This window comes from Siniperca chuatsi, linkage group LG22, assembly GCF_020085105.1.
Source record: "Siniperca chuatsi isolate FFG_IHB_CAS linkage group LG22, ASM2008510v1, whole genome shotgun sequence".
Taxonomy (NCBI): Eukaryota; Metazoa; Chordata; class Actinopteri; order Centrarchiformes; family Sinipercidae; genus Siniperca; species Siniperca chuatsi.
Window position 1 is genome coordinate 17,268,502 of NC_058063.1, and position 17,475 is coordinate 17,285,976.

The window sequence follows — 17,475 nt, forward strand, 5'->3', positions numbered from 1 at the left end:
TTATATAATTACTTATACTTATAAACATACATAACAACACACAACTGTATTTGTCTTCATTGAAAAGCCGCTTCTCCACAACCTCACCATGCAGGAGCCTTTACATGGCTTCTGTATTAAACAACCTGAATTAAAAATTAAAAAAGAATGATTCAATTAGTTAGTAAAACTAAAAAAGAGTAAGTGCAATAAAAGACATGTAGAAAAACTGGTTGCAACAGTGTTGCAAACAATGTTTGTTTTACGGTAAAACAAAAGTAATCTGAGGAGTAACAGGTAGGTGTGGTCTGTTGCATCAATGCTCTTGTCTTTTCCAGCTGTGCCTGAAACTGAATACAGATATGCAAATGTTTCAAACTATAGATCTATTCTCCTTCATACTGATTCAATCTCATTCTCTTTCTCTGTGTGTTAGTTTCTCTTTCTCTCTCACCTGCTTCAGCAGTGAATCACTCACTGTAGGAAGACTCAGATTTACCTCAGAGCTTATTTTCACTCTCACCACAGTTCTCTTGGTTTTCAGCTCTAAACCAGTTCCCAAAACAAAAACATTTCATTTTAATACTGCATGTACAGTACGTTGCATACACTATACATATTTGTTATTTAAAGTAATCATTGGGAAATGTTGGGAAAACACTTGAAGATTGATACCACTCATGTCTGGTCGGTAAATTTGAAGCTACAGAAAGCAGCCGGTTAGCTTAGCTTAGCATAAAGATGCAAAACCGCAACATATTGTTTTTACACGTATGTTTCTGTACGGATTAAACAAACAAGAAATAGCATGTTAATTAGTGAGCTTTAGAGGTGCTGGTGGGCTGTGTGTTTTTTTTTATCTCTTTCTTTCTTACTCTTTTTTTACTGGCTCTAATATTGTTTTAGATACATGGAATAGTGGGTCAACTTATTTTTTCAGCCAACAGAAATACTTTACTTATAATGGTAATAATGTAAAATATCAAAATTGCAGATGAAAACTTTTAATTCCAGGCTTTTTGAGGGCCCTCCCCATATTGGGGCCATGGGTACTTAGTTCCAATATGTATCTCACTACTATGTAACAGTGGAATCATATTACCAGATTATTCACTAAACTACAACATCACTTATAAAACTACTGCTAAAGTGCATACAAAGGCAATAAAAGAGCAATTTAAAAAAATCACAATAACAAAAGGATAGCTAACATCACAAGCATTGTCATCCCACTGATGCAGGAAGGACTTTCTCATCGCAACACAGTTCTGAACACCTCCCAAATGATCAGGGTTAGTTTCATCCCAGTTTCTCAAAGAGCCAGCGCTTCTGTCAGACCACATCCAGTCGACTCTGAACAGCCCGATCCAGACGCTGTTGCTGTTGGCATACATGTGAATCTCTTTATGCTACTCCTTGGTTTTCACACTGACCAGGTCAGTGTAATACTGTCTGTAGAAGCGTCTTGCTATGACATAGGTTTGGTATTTAGGGTGTACCTTTTTCTCCCGTTTTACATTTTTAGTCAAATCTAACACATTACGCGTATGACCACGCGTTTGACCACTTTTAGGCCAACCATAATACATTGACAAGGATTCACTATTTTCCCACCAGAACTGTATACCTAGAAGTGTGCACAAGTGTGACTTGTCCTCTACTGCCACTATTAGACCAAAATATCCACTTGGGCACAATATACTATATTTCATAATCTAAGCCGATCTTAATGAAATTTTCTACGCATATTCATGCTCCCAAGGGAATTGATTTGTCATCAAATGCAAATGTCACCAAAGCATGTAGATTCACAAATGTGTGACGCTCACATCAGCATTGCCAATGCTCTCTGTCAGTCACATTTGTTGTTTTTCATTTGTATTGTTCACTCTGCAGAAGCTCTGAGCTGCACTCCACGTTTTAGGGGTGTTAAAAAAGTGGTACAGACGATGCACTGTGGAGAAAAACGTTATTTGGAAATAGAGAACATGAAATAGATTCATGGCATGGATGCCTAGGTTTTTCAAGACCCTGTGTGTAGAAGTTAATATGATTGTAGCATCTTTCAAATTGTTTTTGTTTTTGTTTGTAGAAAAATTCCAGTTAAAATGTGTGTAGTATATGTGGTTTTATTTGTTTACTTATTTATTTTTCAGCTCATTAAATCTTAATTTATCCTGTTTGTGTTCATCAAAGTCAGCAACAGAGTATTTTTTCAACCACTAGGAAGCACCCTATCCAATCCTATAGGAGCATTAGATGTTTAGCATGAATTTACATTTTCAAGTTTTTCAATAAAATGTTCTATTGGGAGCATACTTATGGATTGTTCCTACAAAACCAGGGATACAACAATGTTTATTACTTTTCTGAGTTCATGCAGAGTTTGTTTGGGGGAAAATGTAGCCCCATAATTTAGAAATTGGTTCACTCACTTAAAAGAACAAGTATACAAAATTTATAACAACATCCACTGTATACTTTGTAAAGTAATATTAAAAAACACACACTAAAGCAGATTAAAACTGAACAGTGTTGCAGTGCATGTTTAGCTACCTGTGGTACCTGAACCTGTCAAAATAAATTTTTGAATGATGTTCAGAACTGAAGAGAGTCTCTGTTAGGGACTTTTTAAGAGGATTTTTTTTCCTTATACATCCATTATAGTGTGTTACCATTAATTGAGTGTTATTGCTGCTTATAAATGCTAAATGGGGGGGGGGGGGCTTAAATAAGGTGCTATCATTTTTTATGGTTCAGGAAGACACTGAAATTAATTAAGGTGCTCTCAAAAGGTTTAATTGTTGGTACACATATTTTAGAAATTTAGGATTTTAGAAATACTTAAGTCATATCCAACTCCGCCCAGTTCTACCCCACACACCCCTTGAAAAAAGTATTTGAATGGTAAATAAAAGGGAAAAAAGTATTTTCTAATTCAACAATTTCTTTTTATTCATTCATTGAAATGTTGTTCTCCACACTGAAAGGATATTATTGTTGAGGTGGGGATACTAAATCCCTTTATTATATTGTAGTTTATTGCTGATCTTTAGTCTAAAATATATCAGTATTACCATCAGACATCCATATTTGTGTCAAAACCCTGAAATTCCATAACACAGATGTCATGACTTTGGTGCCCTCAAAGGTACCTGATATTGTTTATATTTTTACTGAATATATCATTATGATGTTCTAAACATGATGTTCTAACTTTGATATGTTCCCACATGCTTTACCTTTTCTGGTACATGCCTTTGTACTTGCTACTGGCCTTTAATATCCTTTGACATAAAGTCAAATGAGCATACATACTTTGCTTCTGTTAAATCTCACTGCAAACCAAATTTTCAACATTTGATTTTCACTTTGGTCAAAGTCAATTGTATAAAAAAAACTGCTGCTCCAGTAAGTTATGAATTGTGCTTACTGCTTACCAATGAAGGGGATAGTACTCTGTAGCAACACCATTGTTGTTGAAACCTTCCACAAGCAACTCTGTTCAGGAGTTCAGGCTGTGTGTTGGGAACATTTATGGAAATGTCATCACTTTTTCATGCCATTTCATGCAAAACTCGACCAGTAATGAGGAGGAAACATGAGCAGATTTGGTTACCAGTGGTCCTTTGACATCCGGCTTGTTTGGTTGCCCACCTTTGTATTTGTGTTGTTTGTCAGCAGTGTTGCTTTGCGAGTCTTACCAAGCTTGTTCCTAAATTCTATATTATCTAATTAAATTTAAATAATTGTTTTAGTGTTTAGGAATGACATAATGAAATTACACTTTACAAGAAAAAACATACAAACACTCAAAATCAGTGATTGTGTATGCTGTTAAAAATTGTGTACAAGCTATTTGACGCTACTGACATTTCCAAGTACTTACAAAAATATAATGAAATTAAATCTCTGTATATACAACAGAATATAGACTTTCTGCATACATTTTGATATCAAATTTTACTAAAAAGTTCTCAAGAAAGACCTATATTTATGTTATGCAAGAAAGTGAATAAGCTTATTTTCCAAAATGTCAAAGTATTCCTTTTATGTGCATTTAAAGGTGCTATTGATAACATTGATAACACTGAGCCACTAGATGACGCACTCCCCCATCCATTCTATTCCAGTGGTTGCCAGTTCGTTGCACAACCTGCATATTTCATGGTTGAGTGGAGTGAGACTCAGACCCTGTCATATCAAGTGATGAATCTTTCATGATCGAGTAATGAATTCATTTTGCAACATATACTGTAGCTGTACATTAGCTATAGATTTAGGTTACTTTGTGCAGTGGCGTTTCATGTAACGTTATCTATGGTAATTTTAGCATATGGCTAGCTAGCTTCAGGTAACCCTTTTTTCCCCATCATTTAATAATTATAGGGGCCCTATATTGCAACATTTATTGTAAAATGACATTTTAATCATCCTTACACTATAAGTAAATATAAATAAATATTTAAATTTTAATCCATTTACACTTTAAGCTTGTAAGGACTATGGCTGCCGGTAGTTGTTGTTTATTTTGTTTAAATATGCATTAATATTGTATGGGTTATTATTGTTCACACTGTTAAGCTCAGATAGCTAATATGTGCTAACGTCAGTATCCGTTTTTTCCACGCTAGCTGGCAACTATACCACATGATACCAACATCATTATACTATTGGCTTACAAGCCTTGTTAGAAGCAGGAACCAAACGTTAGACATCTCACACAGATATAAACAAAACGTTCATTTTGGACCCATCAAAAAAATTTTAATGATTTATTCACAATCATAATATTTTTTTTTAGGAAAAGAGATACTTTTATTACGCAACTTTCTAAAAGCTATATAGATGGGTTGGTTTTTTTTTTTATATTCATCTACATATAAATGTTATCAATATAATCTTTAATGCTGCTTCCATAATATCTGACATGAAAGTGTAAAACACATTTAAACTCAGCTTTTTTAACATAACATGGACTTTTTTTCAGAAAGATTCATGGTTTCACACAATATCTTGAATACAAAAAATGTCAGTGTCACCCTTCTTAAATTTAGTCAGAACTGTCTGTGTACGATTATAGTGGCTTGGCTAAGAAGTGAAATGTAATCGCTACATGGCCAAAGCAACTTAAATAAAACTTTGCATCTAATTACATTGATTAAAAAGAAGAGGTTCAAAGTACTGCTACTTTTCTTGGTTATTCCCTCCAGTACACACAGTCCACTTGTCTACATTGTTCAGCTTCAGTCCAGTCAGAGAAACAGGACTCATGTTTCACCTCCCTCAGGTGGCACACACCTGTTGGAGAAAAGACAGCACACACACACTCTGTAGTCTGACTCCCTCCACATACAAACATGTAGAACAGCACAGTGCAGAAAACACATTTTGGGTCTAAGACCATATTGTGGTGGTATTGTGGAGAATGAAAGACTAACAGATGGTTTTATGTTTATCTGTGAATAGAATGGTTGGAGAACAACAACACAAGCTAACAATGTGAAATATAATGGGATAGATTCCTATTTATACATTGTACTTTTCCATAGAAAATAAATTATATACACAGCAAGCATTTGTTTTGTACTTTTTCACTGCCCTGCTGATAGACATGTTGACCTTTACATATTTTGCTGCTATGCCAAAACTTGTACAAGTTGTTTACATTGAACATGACTTGGCATCAAGTCAGCTGTATCCCACAAATCGCCACAAACATACTTCATACTGAAGTTTTCACAAGCCAGTAAACAGACAGAATCTATTTATGCAGCACATTTCAAAACAGTACTAGTTACAAAGCACTTTACAGGAAAAAGAAAAGAGGAAAAGGAAATTTAACAAACAGAGAAAACAGTGTATAAAGACTAGGATGCTGAGTGCACAAACAACAAAGAATTAAATTTATAAAAGGAATTTTAAATAAAATCTTTAAGTCTAACTGAAATTACATTTGCTAAGAAATCAGTATATATCTCCTTTGGTTTGACTTGTGTACTTATTTGGTCCAAACTGTACTTGCCAAAAAGAAGAAATTAAATGTTTAAATGTTGTTAACCATTGCTTAGACATTGTTCCACTAATATGTCAAAGAACAACTTTATCATCTTTTAAAAATGGAAGATTATGCACAATAACTGCAGTATCATTATAGTATTTCCTTACACAAAAACATACTTACATTCAGTCTTACTTGTTGTTGTCTTTAATCTCTTGCTTGACTGAAACTAGTCCTGACATCCTCCAGGAGATCTTGAAATCACTGATTCCCTTGTTTTTCATCTCTTTCTCCAGCTAGGAAGCATACACAAAAATAAGTCTTCACATTTATTATAACGTTAATAATTAGCAGCTTGGGTATTATTTGCAATGAAACTATTAATTACTAATCGCTTCATTGCAACTACTAACACTGCTACAGCAGTGTGGTAATCAGCACTTTCTATAAATGAAATGTTGAGTAGAGTTAAATAGAGTTGAATTAGTTTTACCTTCCACTCCGTGCCCTCACACAGGGCATACTTTACGAATGCACATATGAAACAATATTTCAGTAAAATGTGTGTTTCTCACCTGGCTCAAGATTTGTTGTTGGATGGCCAGGTCATTCATGTCAAAGTCAGTCTTGATTGTCACTACAGATCTCTTCTTGAAGTCTGAAAAATGGATGCTCATGTGACTGATCTGCTGATGGCATTTTGGCAGCGTTATGAAATGTTATAATTTACCATACCATTTGATGTTTTAGTCAATTGACTACAAATTGCAGCTATAAGAAACATCGCTATTGACAGTTATTTAAAGCATAAAGTCAGCTTTAGGATAAATTTTCCATCCTCCAGGCAGCCATTGGTTCAGGTTCAATACACTATGAAAATTAATTAACTTAATTTTTCAAAAATGTAAACAACAAAAATCTGGGTACCTGGCAATTTGAATCCAATTCATATAGCTAAAACTGCTTTTAATTTGGATGCTGGGTAGAGGGCAACAATGAATAACAGACTGAAAATAAAATGCTGTATGTCAATAGTTTTATAATGTGGAGTAGAGCTGCAGCTAATTATTATTGTTCATTATTAGTTAATCTAACAATATTGTTTTCAATTAACTGATTAATCATTTAGTCTACAAAAAAATTACATGACACAAGTTACATTTTCCCAGAGCCCAAGCGTGACGTCTTCAAATTCCTGCTTTTTTTAACCAACATATCAACCAAAGATATTTACTCAACAATGATGTCAAACAGAGAAAAGCATCAAATAATCAGATTTGAAGAGCTTGAATCAGCAAATGTTAAGCACTAATGTAAAGCTTACATAAACTTGTATAACACTTACAGTAGCAAAGAAACATAGATTTGGTGTCGCAGGATCTTACGTTCCATTTCCTGTTGTAAACATAAGCACAGTTCAGACCCTCTCCTAAGCTGTCCAGTGACCCTTGCCACTGGTGTCTGAACAAGGAGTTACTCCCATCGGACCACTTCCAAGAGTCTCTGAACAGGCCAATCCAGGCCAGCTTTCCTATCGGGACCATGCTCTGGATGTCCTGGTTCTCAGCCTGGTTCCTCACACTGAGCAGGTCTGTGTGGTGCTCCCTGCAGTAGCGCTGAGCGTCGGCCCAGTTCATTGGTGTTTCCACGAGAATCTTTGTTTCTGGTGCGCCATCTCTGCCTGTGACCACAGAAATAATCATCATGATGCACCAGTACATACTGCAAATGTAATTTTTTTAAAACGGGGGGTTTGGGTTGTTTAACCCGAGACAGCATTTGCTTATTGGCACTGCACACTGATTTTGTGCTTTATTTGATCGAAATTTGTCATGGGCAAGAGAGCCCTTGAACTGACATCAGCAGTTCTGCAAGATAATATAAATTTAAGTAACTCAACTTACTTAAAACAATATCTCAAGTCCCACATTTTCACACGTTGCTTTTTATAATGAAATAAATGAAAAGCAATGGCTACCTGGAAGGAAAGAACGATGAGCTTTGGAAAGTGGTTGATGATATTTATAAGCCATCCACAATTTGTAGTTAATAGTATAAAACATGCAAAAGCAGGTTAGTTTTTCCTGAGACCAGCTCATCAACCACAGATACTTTGTTAACACATGTGAATAATAGTTACCATCAAAGCATAAGAAGTAGTTAAGTAAGTCACAGTCCAGGTCTCCCCATTCACCCATGTGTTGTATGTTAGCACAGTGCTGGATGGTATTCTCGTTGTTGGGTTCACTAACACCCCAGTTCCTGAACTCCGCTTCACCGTCTCCATAGTAACCCTCATCTGACAGAGACCACCGCCAGTTTATGACATCTTGATACAGCCCAATCCAAAAGTCAGAGAAGTCATTCTCCATTTTGTCAACGACCCTGTTCATGTCGTGATTGTTGTTGATGGTGGCCAGGTCAGTGTACCTCTCTCTACAGTAGGTCTGGGCTTCAAACCATGTTTTAGGTTCATTGTGAATGAGAATGTAGTCACGGCTGCAGGAAGCTAAGGAGCAGTAATCTGTTGATAGAAAAAAGAAAATTCAACAATAACTTTATTTGTGAATGGATGATGTAGCTATGAAGGACTGGTCTGAATGCCTGTTGCAAGTCTCTACAATCAGGCTTGATTAAATCACTAAAAGATCAAAGTCAATATCAATCTGGAAAAGCATTCTGCTTAAAAAGAACTGAGAGCATTGAGAGCAATTATTCAGCATTACTGTGGTATTTATAAAGGTGATAAAAGTAAAATCTTTAATTTGAAATAGCAATTTGCATTTATGAATGGAAAATACATCATCAGCATATAAACAGGGACTATTGTCTTAACAAGACAATAATGTAAATGACAGTATCATCTACAAATATGAAGGCCCTTCTATTTCTGGTTGGAATTTTGCATTGTAAGGATTTCGTAAAACTGCATAATCTGTTTACCATTGGGTGGGGGCCACTGAGGGACTATGTTCTGAGGATTCTCCCAAGTGCTGTAGACCTCCACCTCACACAGAGGCGGTGGTATGTCGGGATGGATCACAGTCACATAGCGACCCACAATCCCACCACAATCCAGGGTCATCAGAGATTGTGCACTGGAGCTGATCGTACATCTGAAATAGAGATAAAGACACAGAGAAGGTGTACATGGCATTTCTTTATTTACCTTTAAACTTGATTTATTTTGTCATCCATTCATTTAAAAATATTTACGCTATTATCTATGCTCTTGGAACTCGACTATCTACCAGAGACCCAGAGCTGACTTTAATAAAATTCTCAAAATTATGAGATAATGGATAAAGTTACCAACAGGCCAAACTCCCAAAGTATTTGTAGTCTTTTACACCTAGTAGTGTAGTCTAGATATGCACCAAGTGACTTTCCCTTCCCCTCTTCTCCCTATTTTTAAGTTGGGAGAATTTTTAAAACACCAGAAAATGTTCTGCATGTTTATTGATCCCACTCTCACTATGACATGACTGTGACATTGTCATTTCTTTCCAAAAATGTTACAAATCACCGTGACATCATTGAAACTGTGATCTTATGTTACAGCACAATGGTTAGGTTTTGGTTTGGTTTATGCAAAAAAAAAAAATGACTTGGTTAAGTTTAGGGAAAGATCGTGGTCATGGTCATTAGCAAACAGGAAGTGAACAGCGTTCTCCCATGTCAAAGTCCCATGTTTCGTTTGGCTATCCATCCACCTCGACCTCCTCCCTCTGCAGACTTTGTTACTCTATGACAACGTCACACTATTTCCTCCTTTGCTCCTGACAGACAAGAGTCATGAATCCTACGGCCACTAGAGAGCTTTGTCACTTGAAGGTAAACATTTTTTGGGCATTTGCTGCAACGACTGATACTGTAGTTTTCCTTGGAAGGACAGTCTCCACTTTCAACATGCATTCCTCCAACCTTGTCCGACCGTATATTTACCTTGTGTCATCCACTCGGACCTCATCACCATAGCAGCAGTTCTCACTGAAGGCAAGCTGGATCACAGTCACATTGTAGGGAACCAATAGATCCACTGTCACCCACTGACCGGGTTTGTCTTCAGTTATGCTGCAGGTGGAAAACTGACCATCAATAACTCTGCTGGCTTGACCTGTGGTTTTCGACCTTAGGGAAGACTGAAAAGCCACTCCTCTCAAAGCCACATTTTCTAGTGAGGATGAAGGTGTTAAAAAAGTTGAATTAGAAAATGATTTTGCAGGTGGGTTTTTTTTGCAAAAAAACACCTGCAAAATCATCTTTTACAGGCAGAAATATAACAAAGGCTTCTGTTTAATGCTAATTAAACAATGGGGTTTAGAGGTGTAAGAGAAGTCCACAAAGCCATTGGTGTAAACTTATAATGGAAGAAAGTAGACAATTAATAGTTTTGATGTTGTTAGAAAATTCTAAACAATACAAAAACTGAACTGAAATTGACTTTGAGGTTTTACATTGTTGCTATTTTACGCAGCTTGAGACTGTAGTGAAAGCTGAAAACCAAAGTTGGAAATACTACTGTAAAGTGTAGTTTTGTGTTTTCTTTAAGGCAGACTAAACATGAATCTTATCCAATTCCAGGCTTTCAGCAACACATGCAAAGTAAGTAAGGGATTTGTAGCTTGGTTTGCACATTTGCATCTTGTGTATTTGAGTGGTTACACTTAAAAGGTTATGTTTCTTCCTTAAAGAGTAACTTAACAGCAGGCTAAAAAGCTCTGTTTTGCTGCCTGTTTGAAGCCTGTTTCACCCCTGGTTGGTGGTTGGTTACCACACCCAACAGTTAAACCACTGGAGGTCAGGAAAGACAACATTTTCAGGGGGTGTTAAGGTACTCTTTCATCAACACCTTTAAAGGGATGTACAGTGTGTGCTTACTAACTGTTTTGCAGGACACGCTACCATGTTGAGAAGATGAAAACATGTATCTCCTCATTTATATTATATTATTACAATGTTACCATGTACCTGAAACAGTCAGCAAGGGAAAAAATTAGAACTTTTTGTTGTCATTTTTTTTGTCATGACTTTTGTTTTTCCAATATGGCATACCCAATGCATACAGTGAAAGGCTAAGCTCCCATAGGCAGAACACTCTGTAATAGAAACATATTTTTATTCTTCAGGAAAATGTTCATTCTTCATGTGTGTGGAGCTTACCAAGCACAGCACCATACACCTTTACTTCACAAACAGTCAATTTCTTATGTAGTCCAGGAAGAACAACATGGACGAAGCGACCTTCCATTATTCCACACTGGTAGTTGTATATGCGCTGTCCCGCTGCAATGGAGATGATGGCACACCTGACAGAAGGAAGAATATAAGTAAGAAAAAAAAGAGAATCAAAGTGGCTGGTAAGTACAAGTACTACTACAGCAAGTAAGTACTCTTTTGTTCCTGCTAATATTACCTCTGGTTGCTGTTGTCATTCCTGAGGCCGATGCGGACCTCAGCACGGTTCAGCTCCTCTGAGCAGCAGTCACCGATGCTGATGATAGACACAGCAGTTATGCGGTAGATACTCCTCAGGTCCAGTTGCCACCAGGGGTTGTCTTGCAGTGGGACTGAGGCACAGGTTTCTAGTGGATAGTCATCATTGGCCATATGTGGAGCAGTTGCTGCAGAAGCCGGTTCTGCAGACTGAGTGGCGACTCCTCTCAGTGCCACGTTAGCTGACAGGAGTGTCATGAAGACAGTTATGAAGAAATGAATGAGAAAGAACCAGTTATGGATTAATTTGGAAAACCACAGCATTAAGTATTCCCTGTCAAACTTGGCCAGTTTGACAGGGAATACTTAAAGCTTTAAAAGTTTGATAATTAGGCCTGCTAAGGCATGTTTATGACAGGTTATGTTTTCTGGTTAATGTCAAGTTGTCATGACAAAGACATCTCAAACAATGTCAACTTTGCATCAAAAGTGACATATTTGACTGAATGACACTTAATGACAACAGTCATAAACCTTCATAAAGACTCCTTCATGTTTATGACAGGTGTCATGTCACGGTTATGACGGTGTCATGTCAGTCTTATGAAGCCACCTTCATAAGACTTCAAATAAAGTGTTACCATCAATTTAAATGCCAAAGAAATCCTTAGCGCTCACAGCCTGGAAACTAGCTGAGCACAAAATAACTTCTGAATTGAGCAGAAAGGTGAACGTAGACAGACCTTATTCTTCACTGAAGATGTTTTGTAACTCTAAATATCAATAACACTAAACAATATTGTGTCAATTTCTACCTCATTATGTTCACACAGGAACCACTGCATAATAGAATCAACTATGCCATTTCCCAGTGTTGCGTTACCTCCTGTAATGTCAGTAGTGGCGTACACTTTGATCTCACAAAGCTGAAGTGTCTTTTGTACTCCAGGGATGAAAATGTTGACATAACGTCCTTCCATCCCACTGCAGCTGAAGGCCATGGGAATGACATTGGTCTCAGTTATGACAGCACATCTGAGGGGCAAATAGACAGATGGTACAGGAAAAAAACAAAACTATTGATATACAGTATATATTGATACATTCCTACCTCCACAAAATGGTAGTTCATGCAGATTTGTCGGCATGCATACAATTATCATGAAAACTAACATGAAGAAGCAGGATATACGGTAATATAAGGTACAGCTGAATGCAGCAGCCCAGCCATAATATTAAGTACTGTATTATACTATTTATATAGTACAATAATATATAATACAAAGTTATATATTATTACTCAACATATTACATTATATTCCATGTCAGTGTAAGGTATATTAGCTTGTATCATATTACTCTTACACTTAGATATAAATTCAATATTGAATTGCAAATTGTATATAAATTATAATAGAATAACTGTAATATAATATCTCATATGCAATCCTCTATCCTACTACACTATGATGTCTAATATACTATCACAATACTGTGTCACACTGGTTAAAGAAGATATTGCAATATTGGTTTAAGGTGCAACACTGGTCATGAGTACTTATAAATTGCATGTATGGTTTTAATTTTTTAATTTCTAGTCTTATTTTTTTATTAATATTATTTTACTTTACTGCTTATTAATTATTTCTTACTTTTTATTTAATTATCTGTACTTTGTGCTGCTGCAACACAACAACAATCTTATCTTATCGTGAAGAAGTGTTGATTCAACTCTTTGGGCATTTTGGAAGCTGCAGTTGTCCACCCCAAAATATTCAAAACATCTTTCAGTGTAAGAAAAAAATTCAGGAGCACCACAAACTACAGACCACAGAGTTGAACACCTCTCTGATCAAGTATCTCCATCTCCATAAATCAAGGATTTATTAGATTCACTTTCACAAGGCGTACATTGGCAAGTTAGTATCTGGAAAAATGAGGAATGGACATTTTGATTTAAGTATATGTGGAGGTTTTTTTTATATCTATTGAAATTTCAGCACGCTGTCATTCATTAGCCTAGCCTGTTTTCCCTAGTTTAGGGGTGTCCAAACTATGGCCTGCAGACCATGTATGACCTGACATCTGAATTTATATGGCCCAAGAGTAAATTAGTTAATTTTATAAGCCTACAAGCGAGCGGGTGGTTCTTGTGCGTACTATGAAATATAATCCTGCCGGGGCACCACTGGTATGACATGCAACAAAGGCTGCAACCACGTGGCCATGTGGGATGCGCTGTAACCATTTGGTATGCACGTGCATGTGTACAGTAGACCTACTCTCCCACCACCAAAAAATAGGGATCATGAACACTGGGTAAAGGCATGAAAAGTTTGGACACCCCTGTTCTAGTTGGAAAAATTACCGAGCTAATCAGAGCTTTGCATATAGGATTAAGAATGGGGATGTCATTTTCCTGTGCAAAAAAATGGCCACAAAAGTGGTGAAAGCATAGATGAGATCAACGCAGCTGTACATGCTGTTGAAAGTCAACTTACAGAAGTAAAAACTCTTAAGACAGCATATTTCTTTGAACAACAGGAAAAATGTGAAAAGCTCCTAGCAACTGCTCCCACATCCATGTCAGCTGAAAATGACATTGGTAGGATCACCTGCTACTGATTGGTTAGGTCAAATCTAAAGAAGTAGCCCCACCCAAACTGAAAATATCTAACATGAACACAATGTCAGTGTGAATAATGGGGTGAAAACAAAATGGCAATTCAGTCTAGTTTAACCCATTAAATCACCTGGGATTGTTGTTGCCATTGTTCTCCACTGAGTTACCAATGCGGATTTCAGCCCCATTAAGCCGCTTAAAGCAGCAATCTGTTCTTCGGATGATTTCAATGAATGAGATGTTGTACGGACCCCGCATGTCCAATCTCCACCAGGGGTTGTCCTCCGTCTGACTGTGAGCGCAGCTCATAGACGCCCAGTGTGAATCATCTCTGCCATCAATTGCCACGTTTGCTGGATGCCAGGGGTCCAACAATGAAGACTGAACAGCCACTCCACCCAGAGCCACATTAGCTGGAGAGTTGGGACAGTGAAGATTATAGATAATCAAATACATGTTTGCAGTGCAAAATATGTAAAACATCTACAGAGGAAAGCACTTGATGAGAAGCTTAAACATGCTGTAAAATTAAAGGAGGAAAATCTATTTTATAAAAACTACAAAATATGTAGCTTATTAAGTCAATCGGACATGTTCTTTAATTGTTCATTAAACCTAATAATCCAAACAAGCAAATTAACAAAATGTTTTCCCGTCTCACCTGCAGATGTTTTTACCTGTTTTCTCTTCTTGTAACAAACTTCCTTTTTCTCCTTTAACAAACTTACCCAGTCAGTTTCACAGTCAAACCAGCCAAAGTATGAAAGTATGATTGAAAATCAGTGGGGGCTATATTCCCAAATTATTTATCATTATATCAAATGTTTTCAGTACTTTCCAGCAGTAATAATTCCTACTGATATAATTAATTTAATTAATACAACCTGGACAGAAAATCGATTCAAAACCTAATTTTAGTATATACGTGTATAATGTCTTCCAGCAGCCCATGATTACATGCAAAAAAAAAGACATTTAAGCGGTAAAACGTAGTTTTTAATTCTAATGCCTTTTTTTTTACGAAACTAAATTAAATGCTTTTTAAGATTTTTCAAGACATGCAGATATTCTGAATAACTGTTTGAGGTCCAGAGAGGTTAAATTATTTCACAAAAAAGAACATTAGAAAAAAGTCCACAATAAATAAAAATAGATTTATATTTATAAAAACTTTTTTTTTCTTCTTTCCTACCCTATTAATCATCTCAGGACCCATTAGATTTATTTGTGACCCTTTGAAGGGGCCCCGGTCCCTAGGTTGAGAACTGGACTAAACTAACTAAAGTATTTAACTGTATAAAGTAGTTAAAATGTGTTCCACCTGGACAAACTACAACTGTAAAATGCCGCTTGCACATTGATCATATTAACAATCTAATGTCACATAAAAATAATAAACTACTTATCTTACCTAAATCACTTTTCTTACCTGCCTGGTGAGTAATCCTCAAACTGAGAAGGACAGACCCTGCAAATAGAGTTTAACATTGACATGAAACTCATTCAATACACACTTACTCTCAAGTGAGCTTGCAGACTCTGTCAGTTCTTACCATTTTGTAGTCAGTTTGCTTGTGGCTTGAAAATACATTTTAGTTTTAAAAATGTGGCCCACTGTATGACAAAATCTAATATATTAATTTAGGAAAAAATAAATTCAAGGACTTCTTCACCATCTAGGATTTAATCTATAAATGAGCCATACAGAATAAAATTTTCTCCTAATAAAGTAAAAGAGTGTTAATTTTAAACACATGTATATCATTATATGACTTACCCCAAATAAAAATGAATTTCCAACTCCACTCCATAATCTATGGAAAGTTTTTAGTTTAATTCCACATTATAGTGTATCACACAGCAAGTTTAAAACCTCTTTATCAAAAATGAGCTTAAACGCAAAACATGTGTTTATGATGGCTAGACTTTAGTTTACAAAACGACCTAAGTTGCTGACATCCTGTGTTCCTAATCCTGTGATGTGTATTTGAATTGATCTGTATACAAATAAATGCAAACCACATTTATTCATGTGTGTGACTCTGGTATATCTGAAAATTTGGCAACACCTGACTGCTGACTGGTGTTCAGTTCAAGTGTGTGTTCATGATACACCTTCAAAATAAAATGGTAGTACTGACTGTTGGGGGGCTGCAGCATGTCTTGCAATGTGTAGTCTGTTGAAAATTCATTGGATGAAGTGGAGAAATTCCTCTTCTACTGTGAGTATGCAGACTAAAATGTACTAAATGTACTAAAATGATGTCTAAATGTGTGTGTGTGTGTGTGTGTGTGTGTGTGTGTGTGTGTGTGTGTGTGTGTGTGTGTGTGTGTGTGTGTGTGTGTACTGGTCTGTCTGTCTTAGAATATATGTCATGTAAAATATGCGTGTCATTGATTTGGTTGTCAGCCCAGGTGACAGATTACAAGACGTATGATTCTTAATTTGATTCTTGAAGAAGTAGGAGTTTCTCAGCTGGATGTCCTTTATGTTGACATTTCTGCTTGGAGGCTCAAATTTGGTTTATTCATTTGATTAACCAAATTAGCACATGAACGTCAAATTAATTTTAAGCAAATTAATGGGCAGACTGACATGTGCAAACACACACCAGCTCACAAAGGTGTGTGTGTGCAGTTTTTTTTTTTTTTGTTTTGGGTGAAACTATGATTGTTTTGAACAAATGGAGTGTCACACAGCAGAGAAGTGGATTATCATGTGGCTGTATGATGAGCTATGCAGTACTGGAATGTAACTAAGTACTTATACTTTACTTCAGTATTTCCATTTCTTTACTTCTACTTTGCTACATTTCAGAGACAAACATTGTACTTTTAACTCCTTAATAGTTACTTTTCAGATTACAATTTTCCCACCCTTCCTGTCAAGTGAAAACAATGACTCTCCAAATGTGGTGATTTTATAATTTGTGATAAAAAGAAGGCTGTTGTTCCTTTATGGGTTGAGAAAGTTCTCCTACTTCCAAAGCTAAATAAACTATTTGAAACCCCTTGGTGTCATGGTCCAGCTATGCCTCTCTCCCCTTCTTTGTGTTTTCTGCAATTTTTTCCCCTTCCCTGTGTTTCCTCTCGGTCCTGTCTGTCTCTCTGTGTGGGTGTGTGTGGGTGTGTGTGTACTGGTCTGGGCGTGGCGCTCCGTTTTCCCTCCTGCTGCTGATCACCGGCACACTTGCTGCTCATCAACCAGTTAAGACCTCGCAGTATCAACCCGGCTCTTCTCCCCAGTCTTTGCCAGATCGTTGTGCTCTACAGTAGCACTTAGGCTGAGGCCAACTCTAAGCTCTAGTTTTTGCGTGGTGCTTGTTTTCCTGCCTGACCCTGTTTTTGTCTGTGCCTCAGGTTTGTCCTGTACCGGTGATCTCACCCTGTCTCGCTCACCCAGAATCTCCAACCAAGATTTATCATTTGCTCTTTT

The 17,475-nt window shown here is 36.7% G+C and overlaps 1 protein-coding gene across 2 annotated transcripts; it reads right to left on the reverse strand.

Annotated features, from left to right (window-relative positions):
- Nucleotides 1–4,833: 4,833 nt before the first annotated feature.
- On the reverse strand, nucleotides 4,834–16,362 carry LOC122869752. 2 transcript variants are annotated; one of them, XM_044183029.1, is made up of 13 exons: nucleotides 15,817–16,362; nucleotides 15,469–15,507; nucleotides 14,170–14,452; nucleotides 12,300–12,451; nucleotides 11,397–11,658; nucleotides 11,144–11,289; nucleotides 9,926–10,154; nucleotides 8,924–9,096; nucleotides 8,121–8,504; nucleotides 7,326–7,661; nucleotides 6,556–6,638; nucleotides 6,164–6,276; nucleotides 4,834–5,280 (listed from the first exon to the last, which is right to left on the reverse strand). In XM_044183029.1, exons 1-12 carry the CDS (start codon nucleotides 15,848–15,850, stop codon nucleotides 6,172–6,174), a joined length of 2,226 nt encoding a protein of 741 aa, XP_044038964.1. In that variant the 5' UTR covers nucleotides 15,851–16,362; the 3' UTR covers nucleotides 4,834–5,280; nucleotides 6,164–6,171. The 2 variants fall into 2 exon arrangements, with proteins under 2 accessions (XP_044038964.1, XP_044038965.1); XM_044183030.1 differs by lacking the exons at nucleotides 15,469–15,507; nucleotides 15,817–16,362 and having other exon boundaries at nucleotides 14,291–15,142.
- Between the last annotated feature and the right edge of the window lie 1,113 nt (nucleotides 16,363–17,475).

Excerpts from the sequence above, each read along its gene's own strand:
- LOC122869752 (XM_044183029.1), bottom strand. The coding sequence starts at position 15,850 with ATGGAGTGGAGTTGGAAATTCATTTTTATTTGGG. Across the intron at positions 10,155-11,143 it reads GGTGTATGGTGCTGTGCTTG|AAAATGTGGCTTTGAGAGGA; the intron begins GTAAGCTCCACA and ends CATCCTCACTAG. Across the intron at positions 8,505-8,923 it reads TCAGTGGCCCCCACCCAATG|ATTACTGCTCCTTAGCTTCC; the intron begins GTAAACAGATTA and ends TTCTATCAACAG.